The sequence below is a fragment of the Sus scrofa genome, chromosome 1 (genome assembly GCF_054392235.1).
Source record: "Sus scrofa isolate SSC_HxYL_T2T_F1_AM1 chromosome 1, Sscrofa_HxYL_maternal_Yorkshire_Landrace_v2.0, whole genome shotgun sequence".
NCBI classification, from domain to species: Eukaryota; Metazoa; Chordata; class Mammalia; order Artiodactyla; family Suidae; genus Sus; species Sus scrofa.
Window position 1 is genome coordinate 11,512,700 of NC_139383.1, and position 26,696 is coordinate 11,539,395.

The 26,696-nt window shown below is 40.4% G+C and overlaps 1 protein-coding gene across 3 annotated transcripts in view; it reads left to right on the forward strand.

The window, feature by feature from the left end:
* NOX3 (NADPH oxidase 3) overlaps positions 1-26,696 on the forward strand; it is a 102,561-nt gene that overhangs the window by 39,879 nt on the left and 35,986 nt on the right. The window contains exons 11-13 of one of the 3 annotated variants that reach the window (XM_021086590.2): positions 3,417-3,563; positions 7,995-8,119; positions 17,315-17,512. In XM_021086590.2, coding sequence (XP_020942249.2) covers positions 3,417-3,563; positions 7,995-8,119; positions 17,315-17,441 — 399 coding nt within the window. In that variant the 3' untranslated portion in view covers positions 17,442-17,512. Of the gene's footprint in view, positions 1-3,416; positions 3,564-7,994; positions 10,400-17,314; positions 17,513-26,696 lie in introns of those variants that run through there. The other 2 variants (XR_014844235.1, XR_014844236.1) reach the window with 2 other exon arrangements.

Below are 26,696 nucleotides of genomic sequence, written 5' to 3' on the forward strand. Positions count from 1 at the left end.
TGAGAATAAAATAGATAAGTAGCTTTTCTTATTTCATTTTCTGGGATCCATTTTCATTTTCTGTTTCATTTTTCTAAAAACAGCACAGATCCCCTTCCTACTGATCCCTTAACGCCTTGACCTGGTGCACAAGCTCTTAAAGAGAAGCCCAGGCTGTGGGGAACGTGGGGACGGGCTGGAGCTGCGGCCCAGGCCCTCGAGACTGGACATGGCTGAGTTTGTCTGGTGGCTCATGCCAGGAATGATGTAACAGGTCCCAAGCACACAGAACTCCCTAACCCCATCACGTCGTTCCGGAGTGGTCCCCTAAAACACTTGGATCTGTCAGATCTCAAAAATGTGTGGGCTGAGTCCTGTAAAAGAAATGCCTCCATTACTACAAAAGTTCAGAACTTTCATCATTTTACTGAGGATGATTTTCTGTTTAACAAAGCCATTTAAAGGTACCTGAAATATTTTTGGCCTCTGTTAGCAGCTACAGAATTCTGAAAGCCTTGCTTTGTACAGGTAACTGACTTCAGAGCGGTTTTATTTTTGGCAACAGAGGAGGGGTGAGGGTTGGGAAGCACAGATCACAGACACATAGCCTATTGTTTGGGACATTTGTTCTAGCGTTGACCAGACCCTTCCTCCTGGACGAAATGCAGAGGTGGGAAGCTTCTGTCCCTTCACAGTGAGTGTCCCTCACCATTAGAAAGATGAAAGGGAGTCAAAGTAAATACGCTTTTCCTCTGTTCAAAGCCCCGTTTTCTTCTTTTTCTGCCTGAAGCACTTCTCCGGAGCCCATTCAGTGCCCCTCCATTGCCCCTCGCACCAAAGCTGCCCAGCATCACCTGTAAGTCAATTACAGAAGGAAAAACACACAAAGCCACTACAAGGAACCAAAAAGTATAAAAGGCTGGGTGAACCCTCAGAACACTGACACACAGCTAAGCCACAAGAAAGTAAGGACAGAGATGAATTCTGTTTGAAAGAATAAGGGTCAGTAAGTGGAGGAAGCTCAGATGTGACTATTTTTCAAGTAAGGATGATTGGGACTGGATTTGAAATTGACAGTTTTTTGGTGGTTTTTTTTTTTTTAAATGAGTGCTTTGGTTTCATATTCTTAGGTGAATATTTGTAGCATGTTTCTTAAAAAGTTAAAATAACAGAAAATAAGTCAATGTTGTTTGTTTTACCCCAAATGCCACCATTAACATTCCCAGATAAAACAATCTACCTACTGGGCAGAGGAAGGACAGGACAGGTGAGCCCCAGTGAGAAGGGCATTAAATGCAGCCAGTTGGTTTTTATTTCCATAGGGAGCAAAGTGAGTTAAAGGGAGGGCTGAGGGTTTGAAAGAGTAATTTAAATTAGGCACTACACAAAGTGGAAAGAGAGAGGATAGCAGTATTCATCACCTCATAGGACACAAAACCAGCCTCTTGGCCTCCATTCTGCCTCCCTGCTCCTCTCCCTCCCTGACTCACCCCCCGGTCCACTCTCAGGATGCTGCCAGAGTGACCCTTCCTTGGGATCCTTCCTCCGCTGATGTCCCTCCCCTGCTGGACACCCTGCAGGGTCTTCCTGACTCAGAAGAGCCAGGCTGGCCCCACAGCCCCGTCTGCACCTCCTGGCCATCCCTTGGGCCACACCTCCCGCTGCTTCCCCCTCCTCACTTCTCTCTGGCCACACAGCCCCCCTGCTCCTCCTGGGAGCTCCCATGCCCAGGCCCTCCTCTGCTCGTCACTTCCATCTGTAGAGTTCCTCCTCCAGCCATTCAGTTCTCTCCATGTCTTGGCTCAGAGGTCCTTTCTCCTTGCAGGACTTTCCAGCCTGCCTTACGTTTCTGCAAAGTAGCGATCATCCTCTGACACAGTCTATACGTTACTGATTAATTCATCGTCTCTCTTCTCACTCTGAAATGCAGACTCCATGAGGACAGGGAATCTGTGTGTCTTTTGTTTGCTCTTTAGTTCCAGAGCCAAGAACAGTCTTCATGTAAAGTAAGCATTCAATAAATTCAATGTGTTCTGTTCAGTTCTTTGAATCAGCAAGGAACGTGATCATCAGAGGGAACCATAGATTGAGAGGAAGCTGAAAAGCAGCTCCTTTGGGTGTGTGTGTGGCAGGGGCGGGGGGAGTGACACTTAGGGATTATTATTTGTCCTGGGATTAATAGTCCCAGTGCCCTTCCAACCAGCAACTGGCCAGGAAATACATAGACTCTAAGCTGGTGATCTTCCTGACTGTTCATTCGATAAATTCCTGCACAAACCTGGAGAGAATAAACAAGATGTTTAGCCTTGAAACACAGTCTCTGTTTTTTCCCTGCATAAATTTGATCTGTTAATTAAATCTCCTCTGTAAGTTTCATTATCTGGTGGTGAGCTTGCAGGCTGGCTGGAGATGGGGGAAGAGAAGGCCGGCCACTGAAGGCAATATTTCCTGGTTGGAGATCAAGGCCAGCCCCCTTGTCCAGAGGTGTCTCCTTGGGGAGGAAGTGCAGGAAACAGCAGTGGGCAGTGGTGGGTAGGAGTATGCGAAAAAGAGGAGAATTAATAGGCCTGTCTCCTGTGGTTTCCTCTAGATATGACTATATGAAACTCAAAACACGAAAAACTAAAACTCTATTTTAGCAAACCGAAACTACTAATTGTCACATGCCATTTGCCAAACACAGAGAGTTGAGGAAAGAAGGAAGGAAGAAAGGAAGGAAGGAAAGAGAAAGAGAAAGGAAGAAAGAAAGAAGCTAAGAGAAAGGAAGAGAGACAGACAGAGGAAGAGGGGAGGGGACCAGGAGAGGGAGGAAGCAATAAAAGAGAAGAAAAGAAGTGTTCCTCAACAGAATCTCATTGTAGTAATTGACGCACAACCGCCGCCCCCACCACCAGCTTTCTTGGACACTGATACCTCTGGCTGGGGGGAAACATCTGGCACGTGTGGCTTGATTCTGCAATTACCATAATCTCCACCCTCGGGAGGTCAAGGCTGGTGAGATGGATTCGTGAACAAGCCTTTGGGTCTCTGGAGAAGAGGGTTCAAATCCAAAGCTTAGGCCATAAGAAAAGATGAAGGGGTTGGTCTAATGGTTCATCCCCCTTTGGGAGCAGTGAAAGGCACAGCTAGTTATGATTATTAACCTTGTTCAGAAGGGGCACAGCCCCGAACGCGGTGAATTGATTCTCATCCAGAGAAACTGGCAACAACCCACAGGCTCCTGACTCTGAATTCACTCTGGGCCTTTCCAAACACCATGTGAATTTTTTCTAAAGAAATCACAGTGTGACTGTTTGCTCACTGGCAGAGAGAAGCCTGCTATTTTGTAGAAGTGCCCATTTGGGCTCAAGTAATTTAATGGAGATAAAGTAGTCTGCGATTATCAGCACACTATGAAAATAGGGACAGATCTGTTTTCTTGCCTTCTCTCTCGACAGGTGTATTTCTACTGGATTTGCCGGGATCCAGGAGCCTTCGCATGGTTTGCTGATCTCTTACTCTCACTAGAAACACGGATGAGTGAGCAAGGGAAAACTCACTTTCTGAGTTATCATATATTTCTTACTGGCTGGGATGAAAATCAGGTATTGATTAGACTGAGAATAAGCAGTATTCTTTAATGAAAGAGCAAAGAGAAGAGAAACAGTTTCAATAATAAACTATATAGCTATCTGGTAGCTTGAAAGTATTATTTTTATGTTCTTTCAAAGAAAAGAGAATAAAATAAAACCAGATTAGAGAGAGCTATTCAAATTGTAGAATAAAAGGACCTACAGTTCACTTGCCGAGGAATAGAAAAGAAGATTGAGAAAGAGTTTGGTTAATGGAAGACAATCCCAAATTTGAAAACCCAAGAAAAAAATCATGTCGCTAAAAGTAGCATTTGTCATTCCAGTAACATCAAGCTGATATCATGGATTGGCTGTAGTGTCTTGAGCTCCTAACCGGTTCTGATTCTATGCTGTTCAGAGTTAAACAGAAAAAATTCCCAGGTGTTGACATCCAATATTTTGTATTATAAAGTATGTGAGCTCCTACAGAAAATAATTACTATGAGTACATGATTTATCTAGAGATTTATTTTTCCTAAGGCATTCTTAGAGATTGTGTGCACATACGTTTATTCACCCAAGAGCAAAATGATCTTCTGTTGTGTCAGGGGTTCTGCAGTGTCCTGTATTAATGACATATTAACATTGAGTTTACCAAGAGAATTTATATCAAAATACTGCACTGTGGGAGTATTTCTGTGTTGATAATATTGAATAATAACTATTAAATTTTAAATCTTTTTTAACTCCTTAAATATGGAAACTAACAATGAAGTGATTACTAGGTTATGAAATTTATGTTCTATGAAATTTATGCACTTCTCTGACAGCTACTACAGATATTTACTTTAAGGAAAGTGTGTTTGAGCTAAAGAGGTTTGTATTAGTCACTAAATTTACAAATGAATGCCCTTCTATGAGCTGAACTAGCTAGCTAGCTTGTTTCTCTCTCATTCCCTCTCTCTCTCTCTCTCGCACACACACACACACACACACACACACACACACACACACACACACCCTCACACACACTCACAGATTGGCCCTATAGAACATCATTTCTGCAAATGAATAAGATTTGGCTTGAAATTTAGGAGCAAAATGATACTGGGGGGTCTTATTTGTAGTCAGCCTTAAATGTTTATTCCTCTGGGATGATTCGAAATAGAGATTTCTTGGAAACTGGACTTGAATCATCTTAATGAATTAAATAGTGTTAATTATATTTTCCAAACAAACATTTTTTTTTTCTTATTCACATGGGAATTTGGACAAATGATCCGTTTGGTGAAGTGTAAACACAGCCTTTGTCTTCTGCTTTCTGGTCCTTTGCTTGCTCTTCTGCTTCTGTGGTACCTGGATCCTGAATGTCCGCCTAGGCCATCCCAGTCATTAGGAAGATGTACGACCTAGGCACTGTTTGATTTTGTGACAACACAGCTCTGCCCCATCCCATCTCTGCCACTTCCAAATGTATGCTATGAGATATACTTTTCTTCTGAATACGAGTGAATTAAAATAGAGATGTTCTTAGATTTTTGCCATGACATGTTGGAAATTTCTGAGATGCTTAGATTTCAGGACAAAATAATTGGTACATGCTGTCAGCAAGGAATCAAGAGGCTGTTTTAGAAATGGCCAATTGTTAAATTCAATTCAACAACCTCAAAGTGGCAGAATGACAAGAACAGAAGGGACAGATGGGAAAGGTATTGTGAAGGGCAGATCAACAGGGTTTGGAGATTAATTGAACATTGGGCTGAGAAATATGGAGCAAACATAATTCCAAATGTTTGAACATCAGTGATTGGTAGCTGGACGGTACCACTGATGGAAGTAGGGAAAGCTCTTTTTTTCTATTGAATGGTTCCCAGACTTCTTCTTAGCAAACACTTCCAGGCCCCTTCCGACCTGACAGCAACCAACTTGTTCTGTCGAATTCCTGTCATTGTCCTCTGGCACCAAAGCCACCAGACAAAGCATGTTCTCTAGTTGTGCCAAGGACTTTCTTGCTTCCATCTCGTCTCATGGTTTCCTTTCCCTGATATGTCACTTAATGCCCTCTCACACACCCACTGCCTGCTGCACAGAATCATCCTTTAGAGCCCCTTTAAGCCCCCTCCAAGGCCTTCCCCACTTCTCTCAGTCAGGGTCACTCAGGGCTTCGCCAGACTAACTTACTTACCTCTCCAGGGCACTCTGCTTCTGTCTCGAGTAAAGAAGGGTGGTGACCTGACTCGGGTCACGATAGTGGTGCACATGGACTGTCCCTCCCTTCCCTGACCAGTCCCTCTCAGAGATGTGCTCTCTCTCCTTTGTATCACTCCTTTCATAGCACACTGTCTACCTATGGAAATCACTTAACCCCTACATGGTGGAACTAACAAAGTCACAAGTTCTCTGAAAAGTGGGTGATTCATTTTTAAACCTGATGATCAATTCGAAGGAACAGAAGGAATTCTACATTAAAAAAAAAGAAAAAAAAATATATATATATATGTTTGGCGTGTTCCCATTGTGGCACAATGGAAACAAATCCAAGTAGTATCCATGAGGATGTGGGTTCAATCCCTGGCCTCTCTCAGTATGTTAAGGATCCGGCATTGCTGTGAGCTGTGGTGTAGGTTGCAGACGTGGCTCAGCTCCTGAGCTGCTGTAGCTGTGGCATAGGCCAGCAGCCATAGCTCTGATTCTGACCCCGAGCCTGGAAACTTCCATATGCCCTGGGTGTGGCCCTGAAAAGACAAAAACCAAAAACCAAAATATGCACTTGGGAAGTTTTGAGATCCAGAACTCTACTCAAGCAGGAAGACAGAGACTTAGGAGAGAAAGTTTGAATTCATCTTTGTAGATGATGCCGATTGGGTTGTTAGAACGGAAGCTCTCTGGGAAATGGTGCTCGGCAAGAGATGCAGAGAGCTGAGCTAGAGACTGGAAAGGCAGCTCCATACCGAGACAGAATATGATAAGAAAATAAAATCCAGTGTTTCTTTCTTGAAGAAGAACCAAAGAGAAGTGGAAGAATTAGGATTTTGTAATACAAATAGAATCAAGAAGAAGCAACGTTCAGCCACATGATGGAGAAGCCCAGGAGAATTAGGCCTGAGTTGGTCATTAGATTTGGCACTTCTTGCCTTCTTCTGCCCACTCCTCAAGCCAGCTTCCTCTAGGGCACCAGTTATTCTACTGTTAAGCAACGTGGGGGTATGACATGGCCTCTCCAATCTGGAGGCCAGTACAACTCTGACCTTGAGTGCCAGTTTCTAAGGCGCAGTCCTCAACTACTTCACTCCTTATCCCTGAACTCTTGTCTCATAGTTTGTGCTTTTTTTTCTCTGTCTTGATAAACCCTCCTAAAGAGAGGGTCCTCCCCTCCTCTTGTCATCTCCCCCTCCCTTGCCTGGATTCCTGTTCCCAAACTGAATCCCCATGGTAGCCTTGCTACCTGGGGGTCATTCTTGCCTGATGGCAGCTTTCCGCAGCCTAGATCTCTGCCATTCCACTATAGTCTGCCATTATCTTCTAGCCTGTTAGGCACATGCATTATTTTCTGCCCAACCTTCCTATCCCTGCCTGTGTTCCTAGACTGATGCTAAGTCGGGGAAGTGGGCTTGCAGCAGAATGGTGGAATAAGAGCCGGACCCAGGCACAGTTGTTACCCAAACTGGTCTGAGGGTATGAACAAACAGCACTAAGGGGTAAAACCCATGAGCCCAAGAGCTGTGGAGGGGCCTGAGGGATGAGCACAGCAGACACATCCCAGGAGGTAAAAAGCAAGACTCCTTCTTACCTACCAGAGTTCCACAAGAGCTGCCACAAATGACAGCAACTTAAAAAATTATTTCTAAGCATTTCACTGCTCCAGGCTCTTATTTATCGACCACCTGATGCCTGGGTGATTTCTTGTAATTTGAAGGTAAGCCGTTGGCCACAGAGTTGCAACCATGCCCCTTGCTAAGCTCTGGCCACTTGACCTGCCTGCCAGACTCAACAGCCTCCCAGCACTTGAACCCAGACACAAACCATTTCACCCCAGTAGCCAGATCTGATGGTAAAATCCAGCCCCACTCTGTCGATTTTCTGTCACTTCTCAGATCTGTCAGTGCCCTTCTCAGATCCCTAAAATTTCCTGCAAAGTGAATGGGGACAGAGCTGGAGATGACTTTTGAGAAATTTGGCAGAAAAAAAGGAAGGAGCTTAGTTCTTGCTTTCCCTTAGCCCAACTTACTGTATGACTTACATCCTTTCAGGAAAAATCTCTTTTCCAGGCTCACGTTTTTGCCCACCAGTCACATCGAAGGTACTTTGTTTCAATAGTGCCCAAGGCGGAATACAAAGAATTTCCCGTTTAAAAAAATCTGTGTATTAAATCTATGAATGAGCATAGTTACTTCCTCCTTTATTTAGAAGTAGGTTCCTTTTTTTCCCCCTAAATGTCATCTGATACTACAATTTTTACTTTAGGCCTTTCACATAGCTTTACACTGGGATGAAAATACTGATGTGATTACGGGATTAAAGCAGAAAACCTTCTATGGAAGACCGAACTGGAATAACGAGTTCCGGCGGGTAGCCTACAGTCACCCCAGGTAAGGCAGCTGGCTCTCTTCTGCCTGCTGGGAGCCTCCTCAGAGAGATGGGCTCCATTGCTGCTGGAATGCAAAGCCCTTGGGCACAAGCTGGTTAATCTGCAGCGGTGGGCACTTTGTTTAGAGATAAAACTTCGACCTTAGAAAAAGTAGTCATGAGATATTCCAGGAACCACACACCTCTGTTTGATCAGCTTACAGCATCTGACAATTGTCAACACCATTGAAATTTTCACACTTAAGCTCAGCTGAAGATGGTATTTCTTAAACTCCCTGTGCCTTCAAGAACTCTTTGGTGAACACAGCTGATCTCTAATTACTCAACGGGAATTCACTTGTGCCAAATTGTAAACTGTACCTAGCATTTCCAGCAAAGCCGACAAAAAATACTCTAAACCCAAGAAGGGATTGGGCAGTGGTTAGGACCCAGAATCTGGAGTCTGAGTGCCTGGCTGTAAATCCTGACTCTGCCATTGCCACCAGTTTACCTTGAACTGTTACCTTGAGCAGACCCGGCACTGACCTAGTCTGCTTCTCTGCAAACTGCAAATAAAAAATCTGTGTACCTCCTAGGTTTCTGTGAGGACTAAATGTGTGAGAAGTTGTAAATTACCTAAAAGAGCGCTTCGAGTTGAGTAAAGTTAGTGGCTATCACCATTATTACTATTATTTTATTTATCACTGGTACTATTATCAGTATATGATAAACTCAAAGGTAGAGGAGGGAAGAGTATTTGCTCTGAGACCATAAGATTGGAGTGGTGGCTGTGCGTTCTGATTCTAGAAGATACTGGCTATGCGACCTTAGACAAGGGGTTTATCTGAGACTTTGGGCCCCATGGGAGATTCTGTACATTCACAGTGTTGTTTTCATCATTTAAAAAGTGCATAGTATATTGAAGAGCTTCATAAAGTGCAAAGCACCAATGAAAAGTTATTATTATTAGATATCTGCTCGATCCATCTTTGTTTTGAAAATCTCATTGTCTACAGTTCTTGAAAGGAGCGTGTCCTAATATTGTCTTTGTTTAAGAAATAGTTTACACATATGAGGAAAGACCTAAAGTAAGCAAGGGAGTTTGCCCTGTGGACAACTGGGAAAGAGCAAAAAGGCAGTGCATGCTAAGGCCCTGAGGCAGAAGATACTGTTCCCGGCATCCAGGAGGCCAGTGAGGTTGGAACACAAGGATTGAAAGGGAGCGTTGCCGGAGAAGGTGTTCAGGAGAGATAAGCGGGGTACAATTACAGGTCATTTTATTTGGATTTCACTCTGAGCAGCAAAGCCACTTGGAGGTTTGAGCAGAAGAGTGACAGGATCTGCCCGTCTTACGTTTAATTGGATCCCCCGGCTGTTGTGGCTTGTAAGGGACATTGGTCGGAAATGAAAAGGCCAGCAAGGAGGAGAAGGGGTGGCTTGGGTGAAGGTGCTGAGAAACAGTTGGATTCTGGATAATTTTTGAAAGTAGACCCAACATGACTCGCTGCTGGCTTGGATAGGAGACATGGCACAAGCTAGACTGAAGTTAGACGAGAACCAAGATGAGAACCATTGTAAGAGGAGTGGTTGGCAGGTGTAGGATGTCAGGAGTTCAGTTTCTTGACAGGTTTAGCTCTAAGATGCCTGTTATACATCCAGGTGGAGATATCAATTAGGCTGATGAATATGAGTTGAAACTTCAGGGGAGCAGTTCAGACTGGAGGTACATGCTTGGGAGGTGTGGGCATATAAATTGTGCTTGGAGCCACGAAACCAGATGAGATGAGTAAAGAAGCAAATATAGATCAACAAGAGTTCCAAGAGCCATGATACTTGAAGGGTAGGAAAATATATTCTCTATTTGCAGGTTGTGGAGTTCAATATATATTATTCATTGCTATTTTATACATCATGTCATTTAGATCTTCTATAAGGACCCATTTTCAATCCACTTTATCAGTATTAAACCATTAAAAGTAAAAAAAAAAAAATCTACTAAGGCATCTCTGACTAACTTCTCATTTGCTGTGATTTCTCCATTGTCTTAGCACTTTCCCCCCAGTTCTGGCATTTCAGCTTTGTGGTCTTCCTTCACAGGGGGTACTGCTTCATTAAGCTTTAGTTCCCTGGTACTTTTTCTGCTCTGCAGAATACTCTCCTGGTGAATATTATTCATCTTTTGGTTAGTTTGGTTGCTCTGTTTTACACTTTTTCTTATCTAGGTAGAAAACCAACAAAATGTTACAAGCTTCTACGTTACAATCATGTTGCTGTTTTCTCCTTTTGTAAAAAAAAAAAAAAAATATCTATTCATCTGATAAATGTTTTATGCTCAGTTCTCAATTACCGTGGCTTAAATGTTCCCACTTTGCAAGCTTTTGACATGGACACATATATCTTGGTTTTTAAGTTTTTATAGGTGAGACTGCTCTTTTCTGTGGCTGTCCCTTATTGATGCCTCATGTTGTATTTGTGTATTTGTGTTACATATGAGGTTTGCAGCGCAGTGGGAAAGTCTTTCAAACCAAACCATTTAATTATCTCCTCCGTGCCCTGGGAAAGGTGTGAGCCAGAAACACAGCATCAGGAGCCGGAGAGCAGAACTGAGTTTGCACAAACTCTGCCTCCAGAATGATATTGCTCCCTGCTGAGAAGCAAGTCTGTCTGATTTTGCAGAGAGTGAAGTGTAGAGAACTGTTGGAAGGTGGGAAAACTATGTAGCTGTCACTTTCCTCGTTGCCCTTGTGAGGGGTGTGTTTATTCCTTTTCAAAAGCCATAATCAAAAGTGTAGTGCATACATGAACTTAAAGCCCAGTTGAATTGTTCAGCACGATAGCTATGAAAACTCTCTCCTCCTGATGGATAACTTCATCTCTTCCGGAGTAGAAGCAGGCCGCCCCCCAAGGTTTGGGTATCACTGAATCAAGCCTCTTCATCACACTTCCTAAGCTCCCAATTCTAACAATAGTGTATTTGTAATAGCCTTAGACTCTAGAGCAGTTCAACTTATTACATAACATCAACTATCATGTAATTAATATTAGACACATGTAGGCAAAGATCAATTATCATTTTATCCATGGAATGCCAGGTCTCCAAGAGAAGGTAAAGAGCTTAGCACCATTCTCCAAAAGACTTTTTAAATGACCTCCTTAAAATAATTTTGTTTTCTGCTGTGTAAAAGAAGATTTATACTTAATGAAGCTTTTAATGAAGAAATCTCGGGAAGAGAATGCCAATAGAATCTAATTTTTAAACAAGAAAATCTAATATTGAGAAGTATTTCAATATCCTGGCCTTTGTCCAGATATAAATAAAACACACAATTCAGTTATTGTTCTGCACAAAGGACAAAGTCTCATTAATTTTCCTCAAGATGGTTATTAAAGAGATAAACAGTATGTTTTCCCCTGATTATGTCAAGGATGTATTTGTTCCCAAGCCTCCTTGGCTATACTTACAGGACAGGTCTGTCCTGTCATTAGCTCATATCTTTTGGCAAAGATAGGATAGAAGGAATTGGTGGATTTGTTACGGCCTCAGAAAAGTTTCTTTAAAAAAAAAAAAAGAGGTTCTTTGTTCTTGATGTCTTTGAAGTAGGCTCTCAACCATTTCTATTCATCAGCACGAAGCCAAGGATTCTTAGGGCTTACTCTTTTAAAAACATTTACCTGTTCACTTAAAGCTGGAGTTTGTTCTTGTTCTAAGAAGGAGTTAAATCAAAAGGATAAAGGGAAGAGGGGCAAAAACATTTTTTTAACAGAACTAAAAATAAAGCTTGAAGGGAAGCAGATCAAAGAGAATAGTGCAAGCTATAAAGGAACCAGAAAATTGCAAAAATAACAGTAATAGAGAAACAAATTGATGGGCATCAAATTGAATACAAATAAGGAAAGGGGAAAAAATTAAAAAGAGATCAAAGACTGAGAGTAGAAAACAGGAAAGTGTATTCTGTTGTTTTTATTTGCAATTAATGTTCATAATTGTGTCAGCTATATTACAAAAACACAAGTTTTAAATGAGGCACAATAAATAGTAAGTGGGTATGTAACAAGTAAGCCTTTCATCCATACGGCCAAACTCACATGCATGTGACAATTGTTGTACATTGCTTGTTAAACAAGCACAGAAAATTACTCTAAACACAAAAACAATGGAAATTATTCTCCCAATTAAAATAAAATAGGCTAGTTAAATATGTGCATTGATATCTGTGTCTTACTAATCTTTTGAAATACAGGTCTTATACGAAAACGGAAGCTGTACTTTATTTTTTGTAAATGTTCTCAGTATGTTCCCAAGCTTTAGGCAGATATTCAGAAAATCAGGAAATTGTTGCCAAGAAGTAGACAGGATGAAAATAAATATATCTTTGTCGCATCTAGCTCCTTATTGATAAACACACATTGTGCATGTACTCAACCTTCTGGATTTGTAGATGAGTTGTTTTTAATTAATTGAATAAGATGATATTCCATAAGACTTCAATCTTTGATCTTTCGTTTCACATAATATTTATAGTTTTCCACTTTTGACTTATCTACTAATAACTTCATCATGCCTTGTAGGCATAAAAATTTATGTAATTAATTACCATAAAAACTTTGAAGATTTGGCCATTTTTTTCATAACTTCAGTAGAAGTGTTTCTTTTATCTTGAGGGGAAAATAAAGAATAGCAGAGTACTACCATTTGTTAGAACAGTACAACCCAACCCAGCAATGACGGCAAGCGCCGACTCACCATATGATTGGGGCTTCTCATCCGTGCCGCATGAGTGTATTTTAGACCACCCATTGTTTTCAGAAATGTAAAAATACCTTTATACTAAATTGGGTAAACGTGTCCATCTGGAACCACATTTGCTTGTGTGCACACCCTCCAATTCTCATTTCTATGTGCATATGTGCAGAATATTTTCAAATGATATTTTTAAGAAATTAACATTCTGATTATGGCACGCAAGTGTGCCTATCTGACAGGATATCCTAAACATTCATTATATGACTAAATGGTTCAGGATACTCAAAGAAATAGACTGACATGGAAATCCCACACATGACAAATTATAGCTTCCCAAAAAAAAGAAGACCACTGTAAGTTTATGACTGGGATATTGTTAGGATACTCTCCTGGTACCTTTGCACCAGAGGACATTCAGCTCTCCAGTTCAAATCAAGTGAAGACACAATGAAAATTACTGGTGTTATCCCATTTGCAGTAGGTAGGATTAGGGAAGTATTGACCACAAGGTGGATTTATCACTATTCTTTGGTGGTATTATCTGTCAGAGCATTAGATATGGCAAAAGCATTAGGATTTTTCTGTGTGCAGTATTTCACTGTGAAGGTGTATGTATTATAGTGTTTTATCAGAAGGGGGAGAGGACAAGACTGGGAGAAAATTGGCTCTCCCATTCCCAGGGACCCAAGGCTCTAAGTCAACGGCTTTCATTTCTCTCCCTTGTTTAACCATGACATCCTCAAGGGCCGCAACTGTATCTGTGCTCCTCAGAGCAAGACACAGGAACAAGCTCCAGCAAATGAAGGGACAATGAAAGGGATGAGGAAGCTGGGACAAGAATGCTGAGTCTGGCCAGAGAAGATGGAGTTGGTGGGAAGAAGTGTCTCAGCTGTGAGCAAGCGCTATCAGCGAGGTCCGTAGCTTCTAATCAGCAACTGAGTAATTAGGACACAGAAAAGTAACAGAGCAGGCTGCTCAAATCAACTGGGAGATGGTTTAAAAAAATGGCCAACACAATTATCATCTGTGGTTATGAAAAAGAAGGTGTTGTACAAAATATAATTATGCGATGAATCATTTGGAGGCATTTCTAATGAAAAACATTCTCTAGGAAAGATTAACCAGAAGTTGTGTCTGTGGTCTGATACCGATTTTCTGGCTCTCATTGTCTTCTTTCAAAGCCTCCATAAATCCACGGGAAGCTTCTGTTTATCGATTTTATTTGCAGAAGGCACTCAGGGCATAAAGTAATTTGATTTTTTTAAAATGGGGTTTAGGGTCTGCCCCTACAGGGTTATAACTTACCAAGCATAAAAGCCAACACATAAAAACAAACATACAATTTAAAGAGAGCAGGGCTCAAGGCAGCAGAACCTGGGAATCCAGCAAGATGGTGGGATTACTCCCAGGCACACCCACTCCCCCATCTATCTGCTGGACAGAAATCTCCTGGGAGGTGACATTTTGGATGCCTTTCATGCATGGCATTGCCGAACTGTTTTGAAAAATGCATCAACCCCACAGAAAAGAGCACGGTTATTTAGCAAATAAGAGGGGGACGGGAGGATTTTCTTTATTGTTTATCAGAGCTAAAAATAATGCTGGTAATGTTAACCATCTTTGCAGCTTGTGTAAAATTTGTCCTTTCACATCAAAGTCGGCAGCCCAGACTGATCAATGCCGCCAATGTTGTCCCTGATCCAGCTCCTCCCGTGTGTGCAAACTCTGCAGCCTGCAGGCTGTAAACGGAAGAATAATGCCTGGTGCTTTTATACCTCTTTTACAGAGAATCTTTTTTTTTTTTTTCATTCTGAGCAATCATGGGTAATTAAACTTTATCGAAGAATTTTTTCTTTACCGATCCCATTAGGGTTCTGTTGCACTTGTCCATGGCCTCATAAAAAAAAAAAAAAAAAAAAAATGCCGCCACATCTGTACCTTAACCACTTCGTGGGGCTTCTCAGCTCCACGCTTCACAGTAAGCATTCATGATGAGAAAGCTCCAAACTAGAAATCACAAATGCCGAGGAGGAGAAGCAAGGCAAGCAAAAGAATTCCGCGTGTGGGGACAGTAACGCACACAGAGCTAGTGAAGGACTGGCCTTTTTGCCTTCGAGAATGGAAGATGATGAATGGCCTTTGTGAGACTTTTTGGTGATTGCATAACCATGACAGTTACATAAATACAGAGAAGTGTGTGCTCAGCTGTGCAGTGTAACAGCCACAACTTTAAAAGAGTCGGGGTAGCTGTGAACTGCTGGGGACATCCGTGGTACACCTGACAGCCAGCAATCAGAATCCTTTGAAGGGGACTCTTAAAGGCAAAGCATCAAAGGGCATCGTCCTGATCGGCAGCCACTGTGGCTGCAAACGAAAGGGCAGTCTTAGCCTGTTGGGAATAGGCCAGTGGGCAGTCTCTTTGGTGACACCTACATTAATGGAAAAATATCACCACCCATAACAGTGTCTTTGAACGTAGATGCAAGGATGCCTCTGGGTATCAGACTCCTCACTGGGAAGGGTCTTGCCTGACCCATCTATCATTCAAAATGTTTCAGTCCAGAACTCAAAAAACCTAGTGCAGGAGCACTGATCCAGGAAGCCTGTAATCACTGCTGGGTCAGCAGCCCACATCACATCTTCTGGTCACTTCATGGAGCAGCCAGACATCGTGCGGGTCGTAACGGAAACTAACTGTTCCCGAGAGCTCATCATTTGCCAAGTATGGGGTGGAAGGCTGGCCTAACCCTCACACAGGTGGTAGGAGTTTGGCACTAGAACTGTCCCCATGGCTAGATAAAGAAAGAGGGGCTTTGAGGAAATAATTAACATGCCCTAAGTTTCCCAGCAACAACGTGGCGGAACCGATAGCACTCTTAACCATTGGCTGATAGTTCCATAAACACTGTAAAGTTGCTTCTTTAAGTCATAAACTTGTATATTTTTCAGTGAGAAGTAGTTTCTGCAAAAAATATCTTCTCAAGTTTAGCCATGGGAACGATGTCTTTAAACATAGTACTTATGCGTTTTAAACATATTTTCATTTATAAACGAATGCACTTGATAAGTTCATTCGAAGCTAGACTTTGGAAGGTAATTGAACCATTAATATCTACCATGGATATCATGGTCCTGGGACACATAATTAAATGTGGATACAATACATGGCAGAGAACTTTGTTAACATACAAGTTAAGAGGAGTGAAGCGACAGAGGCTAAGAAAAACGGTATGAGGAAGTCAAGGCAGTGTAGCGGGCTGATCCTGGAGTCCGAGCAATTTCTCTAAGGCAGTGTTTCTCAAAGTGTGGCTCATGCAGGGCCATGAGCCTTGCTAAAAATGCATTCCTTGGAATTGAGCCTGGGACTCCATGTTTTAATAATCTGCCTAGATAATTTTATGCACAATAAAGTATGAGAACTTTTGATCCAGACCAGATAACTCATTAAGCTTGTGCTGGAGATTGGAAAAATGCTGCAAGGAATCCTACAATGCAAGATAAGGGGAAACTTAGTGTCTGTAAGTCCTTGTAGAGACTGGCCCCTCCTGATTGCCAGAGACAACCTGAATCCTTGTGTTGACTCATTGTTTATGTATAAGCAGAGCTGGCAGCTGTGTTTACAAGGGATTTGAGCAGCCCTGGGACAGACACTATACGCAAAAATACCTCTTGAACACACTTTTCTGAAATGTCATAATTAGAGATGACAGCTTTGGGGTGACTTTATTTTCAGCAACGTGAGTTTCCTTTTCAACTCTTCTTCTTGGCCTTCCTTGAAAACTAAAGTAATTCCAACAGGAGAAATAAGCTACGTTGCTAGGAGTTTTGTATAAATGTTATTATCTGCTAAAAGGCAGGGTTGAAGAATAGTAATGAGTAACACTTTTTAAAAGTTTTTGAATGCATTATCTCATTTTGCTTTGGATAAAACATACCATGTTGCCATTTGCTATCTTGGTTTGACTCAAGCAGAGACTGAGGTTCAGAGTCTTACTCAAGACCACGTAGATAGTAACAGGCAGAGCCCTGTATGCATTCCTTCAACAGACATGTATTGATTGTCTGCTGTATGCCGAAAGGTAGGAAACGGACCAGGTTCCTGCTCCCAGGGAGCTTTTGTTCTAATCACCCACCCAAGAGGATGCTAAGTAACCAAGGTACCCTGATCAAAACTCCAGGCAATGTCACCTCCGTATCAAAATGCCCTCCATTATGGCCCCTGGCAGCGTCTGTCTTCTTGGCACCATCTCCCCATGTGATGCAGGGCATATTAGGACTCTGGAACCTCTGGAACCTGTGGGAGAACATGGTGATGAAAGTAGGGGAGAATGTTAAGCAACAGAGGAAGTGGGTGGGGGAAAGCATACATGAAGTCACAGCCACAGCCACTCACTAAGTGGCTTGCCCTCTCTTGGCTTCTGGCTGGCCTTGCCCCTGTGTAACACGTCCTCTCCTTTTCTTGCCTCCACTGCAGCAGCAACATTGGAGTGTTCTTCTGTGGACCCAAAGCTCTCTCCAAGATAATTCAGAGAATGTGCCGCTTATACTCATCAGCTGACCCCAGGGGGGTTCATTTTTATTACAGCAAAGAGAGCTTCTAGACTGGAGGGAAAAAAAAAAATCTATGTGTTGTGTAAGTGGCTATAATCATGTAGGGTCAGGAGTCAGGAAACTTTTCCCATAAAGCACCAAACAGTAATTATTTTAGATTCTCTGGACCATATGGTCTGAGTCGCAACTACTCACCTCTGCCATTAAGCACCAAAGTAGGAGTTCCTGTTGTGGCGCAGTGGTTAACGAATCCGACTAGGAACCATGAGGTTGCGGGTTCGGTCCCTGCCCTTGCTCAGTGGGTTAACGATCCAGCGTGGCCGTGAGCTGTGGTGTAGGTTGCAGACGCGGCTCGGATCCCGCGTTGCTGTGGCTCTGGCGTAGGCCGGTGGCTACAGCTCCGATTCAACCCCTAGCCTGGGAACCTCCATATGCCGCGGGAGCGGCCCAAGAAATAACAACAACAACAAAGACAAAAAGACCAAAAAAAAAAAAAAAAAAAAAGCACCAAAGTAGCCACAGTACCTCAGCAAATGGCTGTGGCTGTGTTCCAGCTTCCAGCAAAACTTTATTTATGGACTCTGAAATCAAATTTCCTATCATCTTCTTATGTCATGAAATGTTCTTTTGACTTGTTTTCAGCAATTTAAACATGTAAAAGTCATTCTTAGCTCCGCAAAACCGGTGGTGGGCCAGATCTGGCCCGTAGGAGGTAGTTTGCTGACCCCTGATCCAGATTATCATCCCCAAGCTTGTTTTCATGCTTTAACGGTACATCCAGCATGGAGACCGGCGAGGCTGCTTGGCTCGTAGCCGCCTTTAGAAGTCATTTCAAATTTCATCTTCCTGATGGCAGAGACATCTGCCTTATATCCAAACCTGATCTTTTCTGCTTTAAACTTAAGCTCCTTTGTGGTTTTTTTTTTTCATCCTCTATAGATCTGAGAAATCACCAATGGGGGTTATCTTTCACAAAAATCCTTTATATACTTGAAAATGATAATAAAATCATCCTTTACCTATCCCTTTTCCAGTCCAAACAGTCCTGAATTCTCTAACTCTTCAGCCTAGGGTATATACTCTAGCACTTCAATCTTTGTTGTTGCTTTTCTTCAAATCTATTTTCATTTCTTCATATTCTTTTAAAATGTATTGACTAAAATGAAACATAACATTCTAATCAAAGCATGGCTGGTAGTGGGTAGGAGAGTGCATTTTTTTTTTTTTTTTTTTTTTGGAGCTTGTGTGCCATATGCTTTCAACACAGTTAAATTCTATGTTTGTCTCTTTCCTTCTGTATTTCTTTCTCAATTTCTTTTACTAAATACTCTTTATTGCTATTGCATTTTCATCTATGATCATCTTGATACTAATACCCCAGCTCAACTTATGCCCCCACAAACATACTAGGATTATTTTTTTATATATATACTCCCATTGAGCCAGTCTTTCCATGCCATGCTGCTGTTTTACCCCTAAAGTTTTCACAGTATATTCCTCATATCTTACAGTTTTCTCTACTTGTATTTTTTTGTTTTGTTTTAGAATTTTTTCTTTGAATATTTCAAGATTGTTTTGAAGTCTAGCACCAGAGACTAATACAAGTATTTAGCTCTGTAGTACCTAGAGATATAATTCGTGATACTCAAATCTTTAGATTCAAGTCATAGACTCCAAACACTCCCTCATCAATTCTTGTAATTGTCTATTAATATGAGCACCCAGTTGGGAATACATTAATGATAACTAGCCATTGAAGATGGCACATCACCCCATACTTTCTTAGTTTAAAAATGACATGTCATATACTGTAAAAACAAAGCATTTATTGAAATTAAACTAGACTGTGTTTTGCAAATGCTTCTTATCTTTATAGACTGACATTCTGCCATAGAACAGAATTAAATTAGTCTGACATGATTAGTTTTTACGAAGTCAGGCATCCACTTAAGCTGTTTCAGGTATTTCTAAATTATAAATTGATCATTTCTTTTACTTTGTCCTCAGATGTTAATGTTGATTCTATAATTCCTAGGGTATACACTTAACTATACTCTAGGGAAAATGTTGGGTATATTCCCTGATGTCTCAAATTATTTCTACTAATTCTTTTTTGTTTGTTTGTTTGTTTTTGTTTTTTAGGGCCACACCTGTGGCATATGGAAGTTCCCAGACTAGGGGTCAAATTGGAGCTACAGCTGCCAGCCTATGCCACTGCTACAGCCACAGCAATGCAGGATCTGAGCTGCATCTGTGACCTACACTGCAGCTCAAAGCAACACTGGATCCTTAACCCACTGAGCAAGGCCAGGGATTGAACCTGAATCCACATGGATACTGGTCGGATTCATTACCATTGAGCCACAATGAGAACTTCCTATTTCTACTAATTCTATATTGGAATTTCTCAGTATCTTTCAGTATTCCTTGGTGAACATCATTTAAACTCTATTAATTTTAATACACCTAATATTTCTGTGTATTATTTCCCCATTTAAATTTGATTCAGTCTTTACAACTAGAACTTTCTGCAGTCAAATGTATATATTTAATCTTTAGCAGGAGAATTAATATGTATATATTAACAGATTTTCTCGATTGTATTCAATTACTACTTTTCTTTTTTTCTATTTGTAAATAAAATGTACTCTCTAGTTAATTAATTTTTTCTAATAAGTTGGAGTATACTTGTCATTAAAAATAGAATTTGATCTCTGTACATTTCTTTTAATTTTGTTATATAACTAAAGCTGTTCCAAAAAATAAAGTTTAAAAAAAAAGATTTTGTTGCATTTTTAAAAATCTGTGCTGTTCACATACCTTTAGTTTTGAACTTTAGGAATTTGAGCTATCTAGATAGAAAAAACTGTGGAAGAAAACTCTGTAAATTTCTTTAATGAAGCAATAATCAAATAGAAATGTGTTTTTTTAAACAAAGGAAAATAGTCTATTCAGAAAAACAAATGTAGCAAATCTATAAATGTATTTAATAAGAATTATGCAAGATGATTTGATAATGAACAAACATTTAGTGAGATGTTTTAAAATGGGTAGAAATAGCATATTTCTAAATAGGAATATTAAACATACTAAAAATGTTGATTTGTTCCAAAATCTCTCTAAAACTATTTGAAATGGTAGATATGCTAAAGTTTATCTAGGAGAATATATGAGCAAGAGAGATGCGGGAAAAAAAATTGAAGAAAAAAGAAAGAGGAAACAAAGGTAAGGAAAGAAAAGAGCAGAGGAGAGAAAGAAGAGAACAGAATGGAAAGGAAGAAAAAGGAAAACAAAATCCAACATCCAGGAATGTCATGGTAAAACACAAGACCCTAAAGTAACCAGATAGAAAATGTTATTTAAATTACTTAAACAACAATGAATTTGACCACTGCCTTCTCATAAACATCAGTGGAGGCCAGGTGATAATGATATAAAAGTGCTAAAGAAACATAGTTATCAATCCAGAATTTTGTGCTCAGTGAAATTTTGGTCAAAAGTGAAGGCAAACTACAGGTACTTTCAAAGGAAAGAAAACCTTGAAATTTGTCTCCCTCACGGAAACAACTACAAAAGGATAGGTTTAAAGAAAGAGGAAATTCATTAAATAGGATACAAGAACAATGATGAGCAAAGACTTTGAGAAAGATTTTGTCAAAGCCTCTAAGCACTGGCTGTAAAAGAAATCAATGAAGAATTCCTGCTGTGGCTCAGTGGTGGCAAACCTGACTAGTATTCATGAGGATGTAGGTTCAATCCCTGGCCTCATTCGGTGGGTTAAGGATCTGGCATTACCATGAGCTGTGGTGTATGTTGCAGAGGCAGCTCAGATCCCAAGTTGCTGTGGCTGTGGTGTAGGGCAGCAGCCACAGCTCTGATTAGACCCCTAGCCTGGGAACTTCTGTATGCTGTGGGTGCAGGCCTAAAAAGGCAAAAAAAGAAAAAAAAAATCAATGATTTTTTTCAGAAGGAATGTTTTTTAAAAAGCAAAACTCAAATACTGTACAATGATAATACGGAAAATGGGAGGATGACGCTAAAATGAGGGGAGTCTAAAGTCCATATAGTATTCTTCTGGAAGATAAATAATGATTAAATGTAACTTTTCATTAAGTTCTGTAAGTAGCTCTAAATGAGATAACCTTACATGGATTCGCTGCTCACCACCATTCCATGTAACATAATTTCTCTATTCTTGAGCTTTTTTCAGCCTAAACTACTAATTTGTTGAATTAATTGTCAAGCAGTATGTTTCAGGAAGGACTCATGAGTGGTATGTACCATGACTTAGTACATAGTGACGAATGTTAGTCTGTTGCTTTTTCACTCAACAAATAGTTGGCTATATCTAATGTTCTTAGACCATATTATTTTCCCCTCAGATCTTTGTAGGTATTACTCCAGTGTTTTATGTCATCTGATATTGCTCTGGTAAAGTATGAGGCCAATTTCATCTTTCCCTTGGAAAATAAATTACCTTGTTTTCCTAGATGCATTAATAATTCTTTATCTTTAAAAAACAACAAAATTACAACCAAATGCTGAATAACCTTCAACCAAATGGACTGGAATCTTTCAAAATGATATCCTACTCCAGAAGACAAAGAGGAGGCCACATCAGGATGGTAGGAGGGGATATTATGCAGTATAAGCACCCCCAAACCTGCCAGGCCAGCATTCACAGACTGGAAAGTAGCTGTATCAGAGAGACTCACCTACAGGAGTGAGAGTTCTGAGCTCCATGTCTGGGGATCTGGCATTGGGAAAAAGACCCCTGGAACATCTGGCATTGAAGGCCAGTGGGGCTTGTGCACAGGAGCACCACAGGACCGGGGGAAATGGAGACTCTATTCTTGAAAGGTGCACACAGGCTTTCATGTGCACTGGGTCCCAGGGCAAAGCAGAGGCTCTATAGGAATCTGGGTTGGACCTGACTGCAATTCTTGGAGGATCTCCTGGGAAAACAGGCAGTGACTGTGGCTCAATGTGGGGGAAGGACATTGGAGGCAAAGTTCTCTGAAATAATCATCAGCCTCTGTTCCTCTGGAAGTGGCCATTTGGGGAAAATCTGGCCCCACCCATCAGCGCTGAGGAGCCCCAGGCCAAATAATAATCCAGATGGGCTCACAGCCCCACCCATCAGTATAAACAGGCTGCCTAAAGAACTCCCAGGCATACAGCTGCCTCTAATCTCACCCAGAGACAAAGCCCCACCCACCAGAGGGATAGGAATCAGCCCCACCTACTAGTGGTCAGGCACCAGTCCCTCCCATCAGGAAGTCTAGCAAGCCCCCATATCAACTTTGGCCTCAAGGGGGGCAGACATCAGAAGTAAGGCTGCCACTCCATTGTCTGCAAAAAGGAGACCACACCAAAAACCTACAAAAATGAAAATGCAGAGAACTATAACAGATAAAGCAACAAGAAAAAAACTCCAGAAAAATAGCTAAGTGATCTGGAGATTGTCAGCCTCCATGAAAAAAAACTTTAGACTGATGATGCTGAAAATGATGCAAGACATTGGAAATAAACTGGAGGCAAAGACTGATAATTTACAGCAAACATTAAGCAAAGAAATACAAGATTTAAAACTTAAGCAAGCAGAGATGCCAAATACAATAACAAATAAAAAAATTCATTAGAAGCAACCAACAGCAGAATACAGAAAGCAGAAGAACGAATAAGCAAGGTGGAGGACAGAGTAGTGGAAATCACTGGTGTGGAACAGAAAAGAGAAAAAAGATTGAAAAGAGATGAAGATGGTCTCAGAGAAATCTGGGACAACATTAAACACAAGGGTTTAGAAGGGGAAGAGAGAGAGAAAGGGACAGATGAAGTATTCAAAGAGATATCCAAAAACTTCCCTAAAACAAGAAAGAAACCATTCACTCAAATCCAGGAAGCACGAGTACCATATAAAATAAACCCAAGGAGGAACACCCCAAGACACATATTAATCAAACTGACCAAAATTAAAGACAGAGAAAATATTAAAGCAGCTAGGGAAAAGAAACAAATAACGTACAAGGGAACCCCGATAATGTTATTGGCAGATTTTTCAGTAGAAAATCTGCAAGCCAGAAGAAAGTGGCACCATATACTTAACGTGATGAGAGGGAAAAAACCTCCAACCAAGATTACTTTACCCAGCAAGGCTCTCATTCAGATTTGAAGGAGAAATCAAAAGCTTTACAGATAAGCAAAAGCTAAGAGAATTTAGCACCACTAAGCCAGCTTTACAACAAATATGAAACGAACTTCTCTAGGCAGAAAAGAAAAGACCACAACTAGAAACAAAAACACCGCAAATGACAAGGCTCACCAGTAAAGGCATATATACAGTAAAGGTAGGAAATCATCCAGGCACAAATATGCTACCAAAATCAGAAATTGTGAGAAGAGGAGGGTACAAATGCAGGACACTGGAGATGCATTTGCAAATAAGACATTGGCAACTTAAAACAATCTTCTATATCAAAACCTCAGGGTAACTGCAAACCAAAAATCTAAAATTGATACACTTCACTTCTAGGGACACATACAAATTGAAAGGAAGAGGATGGAGGAAAATATACCATGCAAACAGGAATCAAAAGAAAGCTGGGGTAGCAATACTCATTACTCATATCAGACAAAAAAGACCTTAAAGAATGTTATAAGAGACAAAGAAGGATATTACATTATGATCAAAGGATCAATCCAAGAAGAAGATTTAACAATTGTAAATATATATGCACCCAACATACACAAGGCAACTGCTAATAACCTTAAAGGGAGAAATTGACGACACAATTAATAGCAGGGGACTTTAACACCCCACTTACAGCTATGGACAGATCAGACAGAAAATCAGCAAGGAAACACAGGCCCTAAATGATGCATTAGACCAGATGACTTAATAGACATTTATAAAACATTCCACCCAAAAGCAGCAGAATATACATTCTTCTCAAGTGCACATGGAACATTCTTTAGGAATGATCACATTCTGGGCCACAAATCAAGCTTAAGTAACTTCAAGAAGTTTGAAATCATATCAAGCACCTTTTTGACCACAACACTATACGACTGAAAATCAACAACAAGAAAAAAAAACCTGCAAAAAACACAAACACATGGAGACAAAACAACATGCTACTAAACAACCAATGGATCACTGAAGAAATTAAAGAGGAAATTAAAAAATACCTAGAAGCAAACAACAACAAAGTCACAACAATCCAAAAGCTATGGGATGCAGCAAAAGCAGTTCTAAGAGGGAAGTTTATAGCAATACAAGCTTACCTCAGGAAACAAGAAAAAAGCTCAAATAAACAACCTAAAGCAGCTAGAGAGAGAAGAACAGACAAGATTGAAGTTAACAGAAGGAAAGAAATCACAAAGATGAGAGCAGAAGTAAATGAAATAGAAACAAAACCGCAGAAAAGATCAATGAAACTAAATGCTGGTTCTTGGAAAGGATCAACAAAATTGATACATCCTTAGCCAGACTCATCAAGAAAAAGAGAGAGGACTCAAATCAATAAAATAAGAAATGAAAAAGAAGTTACAACAGTCGTAACAGAAATACAAAGGATCATAGACACTAATACATGCAACAATATGCCAATAAAATGGACAACCTAGAAGAAATGGACAAATTCTTAGAAAAGTACAATCATCCAAGACTAAACCAAGATGAAATAGAAAAGATGAACAGACCAATCACAAGTACTGAAATCGAAGCTGTGATTAAAAAGCAAAAGTCCAGGACCAGATGGCTTCACAGGTGAAATTATATCAAACATTTAGAGAAGAGCTAACACCTGTCCTTCTCAAACTATTCCAAAAAATTGCAGAGGAAGGAACACTCACAAACTAATTCTATGAGACCACTGTCACCCTGATAGCAAAACCAAAGATACCACAAAAAAAAAAAAAAAATTACAGGCCAATTTCACTGATGAACACAGATGCAAAATCCTAAAAAAAATTATCAAACCAAATCCAACAATACATTAAAAGTTTATACATCATGATTAAGTGGGATTTATCCCAGAGATACAAGGATTCTTCAATATCCACAAATCAATCAGTGTGATATATCGCATTAACAAACTAAAGAGTAAAAACCATATGATCCTCTTAATAGATTCAGAAAAAGCCTTGACAAAGTCCAATACCCATTTCTGATTTAAAAAAAAAAAAAACCTTCAGAAAATGGACGTAGAGGGATCCTACCTCAACATAATAAAGCCATATATCACAAACCCAGAGCTAACATCATTTTCAATGGTGAAAACCTGAAAGAATTCCCACTGAGATCAGGAACAAGACGAGGATGTCCACACTCACCACTACTATTCAACATAGATTTGGAAGTCCTATCCATAGCAATCAGAAAAGAAAAAGAAATAAAAGGAATCCAAATTGAACAGGAAGAAGTAAAACTAGCACTGTTTGCAGATGACATGATACTATACCTAGAAAATCCTAAAGACGCTACCAGAAAACTGTTAGAGCTCATCCATGAATTTGGCAAAGTCGCAGGATACAAAATTAACACACAGAAATTGACTGCATTTCTATATACTAACAACGAAAGATCAGCAAGAGAAATTAGGGAAACCATCCCAATTACCATCACATCAAATAGAATAACATACCTAGGAATAAACCTACCTAAAGAGACAAAAGACCTGTACTCTGAAAACTAAAAGATGCTGATGAAAGAAATGAAAAATGACACAGATGGAAAGACATACCCTGCTCTTGGATTGGAAGAATCAAGATTATCAAAATGACTATACTACCCATGGCAATCTACAGATTCAGTGCAATCCCTATCAAATTACCAAGGAGGGTTTTCACAGAACTCAAACAAAATACTTCAAAGTTTGGAAACACAAAAGACCCAGAATAGCCAAAGTCATCCTATGAAATAAAAATGGAGCTGGAGGAATCAGGCTCCCTGACTTCAGCCTATACTACAAAGCTACAAATGTATGGTATTGGCACGAAGACAGAAACATAGATCAGTGGAACAAGAAAGAAAGCCCAGAGTTAAACCCACGCACCTACAGTCAGCTCATCTACGATAAAGCAGGCAAGAATATACTAGGGAGAAAAGACATTCCCTTCAATAAGTGGTGATGGGAAAACTGGACAGCCACATGTAAAAGAATGAAATCAGAACACTTCCTAACACCATACACAAAAATAAACTCAAAATGGATTTAAGACCTAAATATAAGACCAGATACTATAAAACTCTTAGAGGGAAACATAGGCCACTCTCTGACATAAACCACAGCAGTATCTTCTCA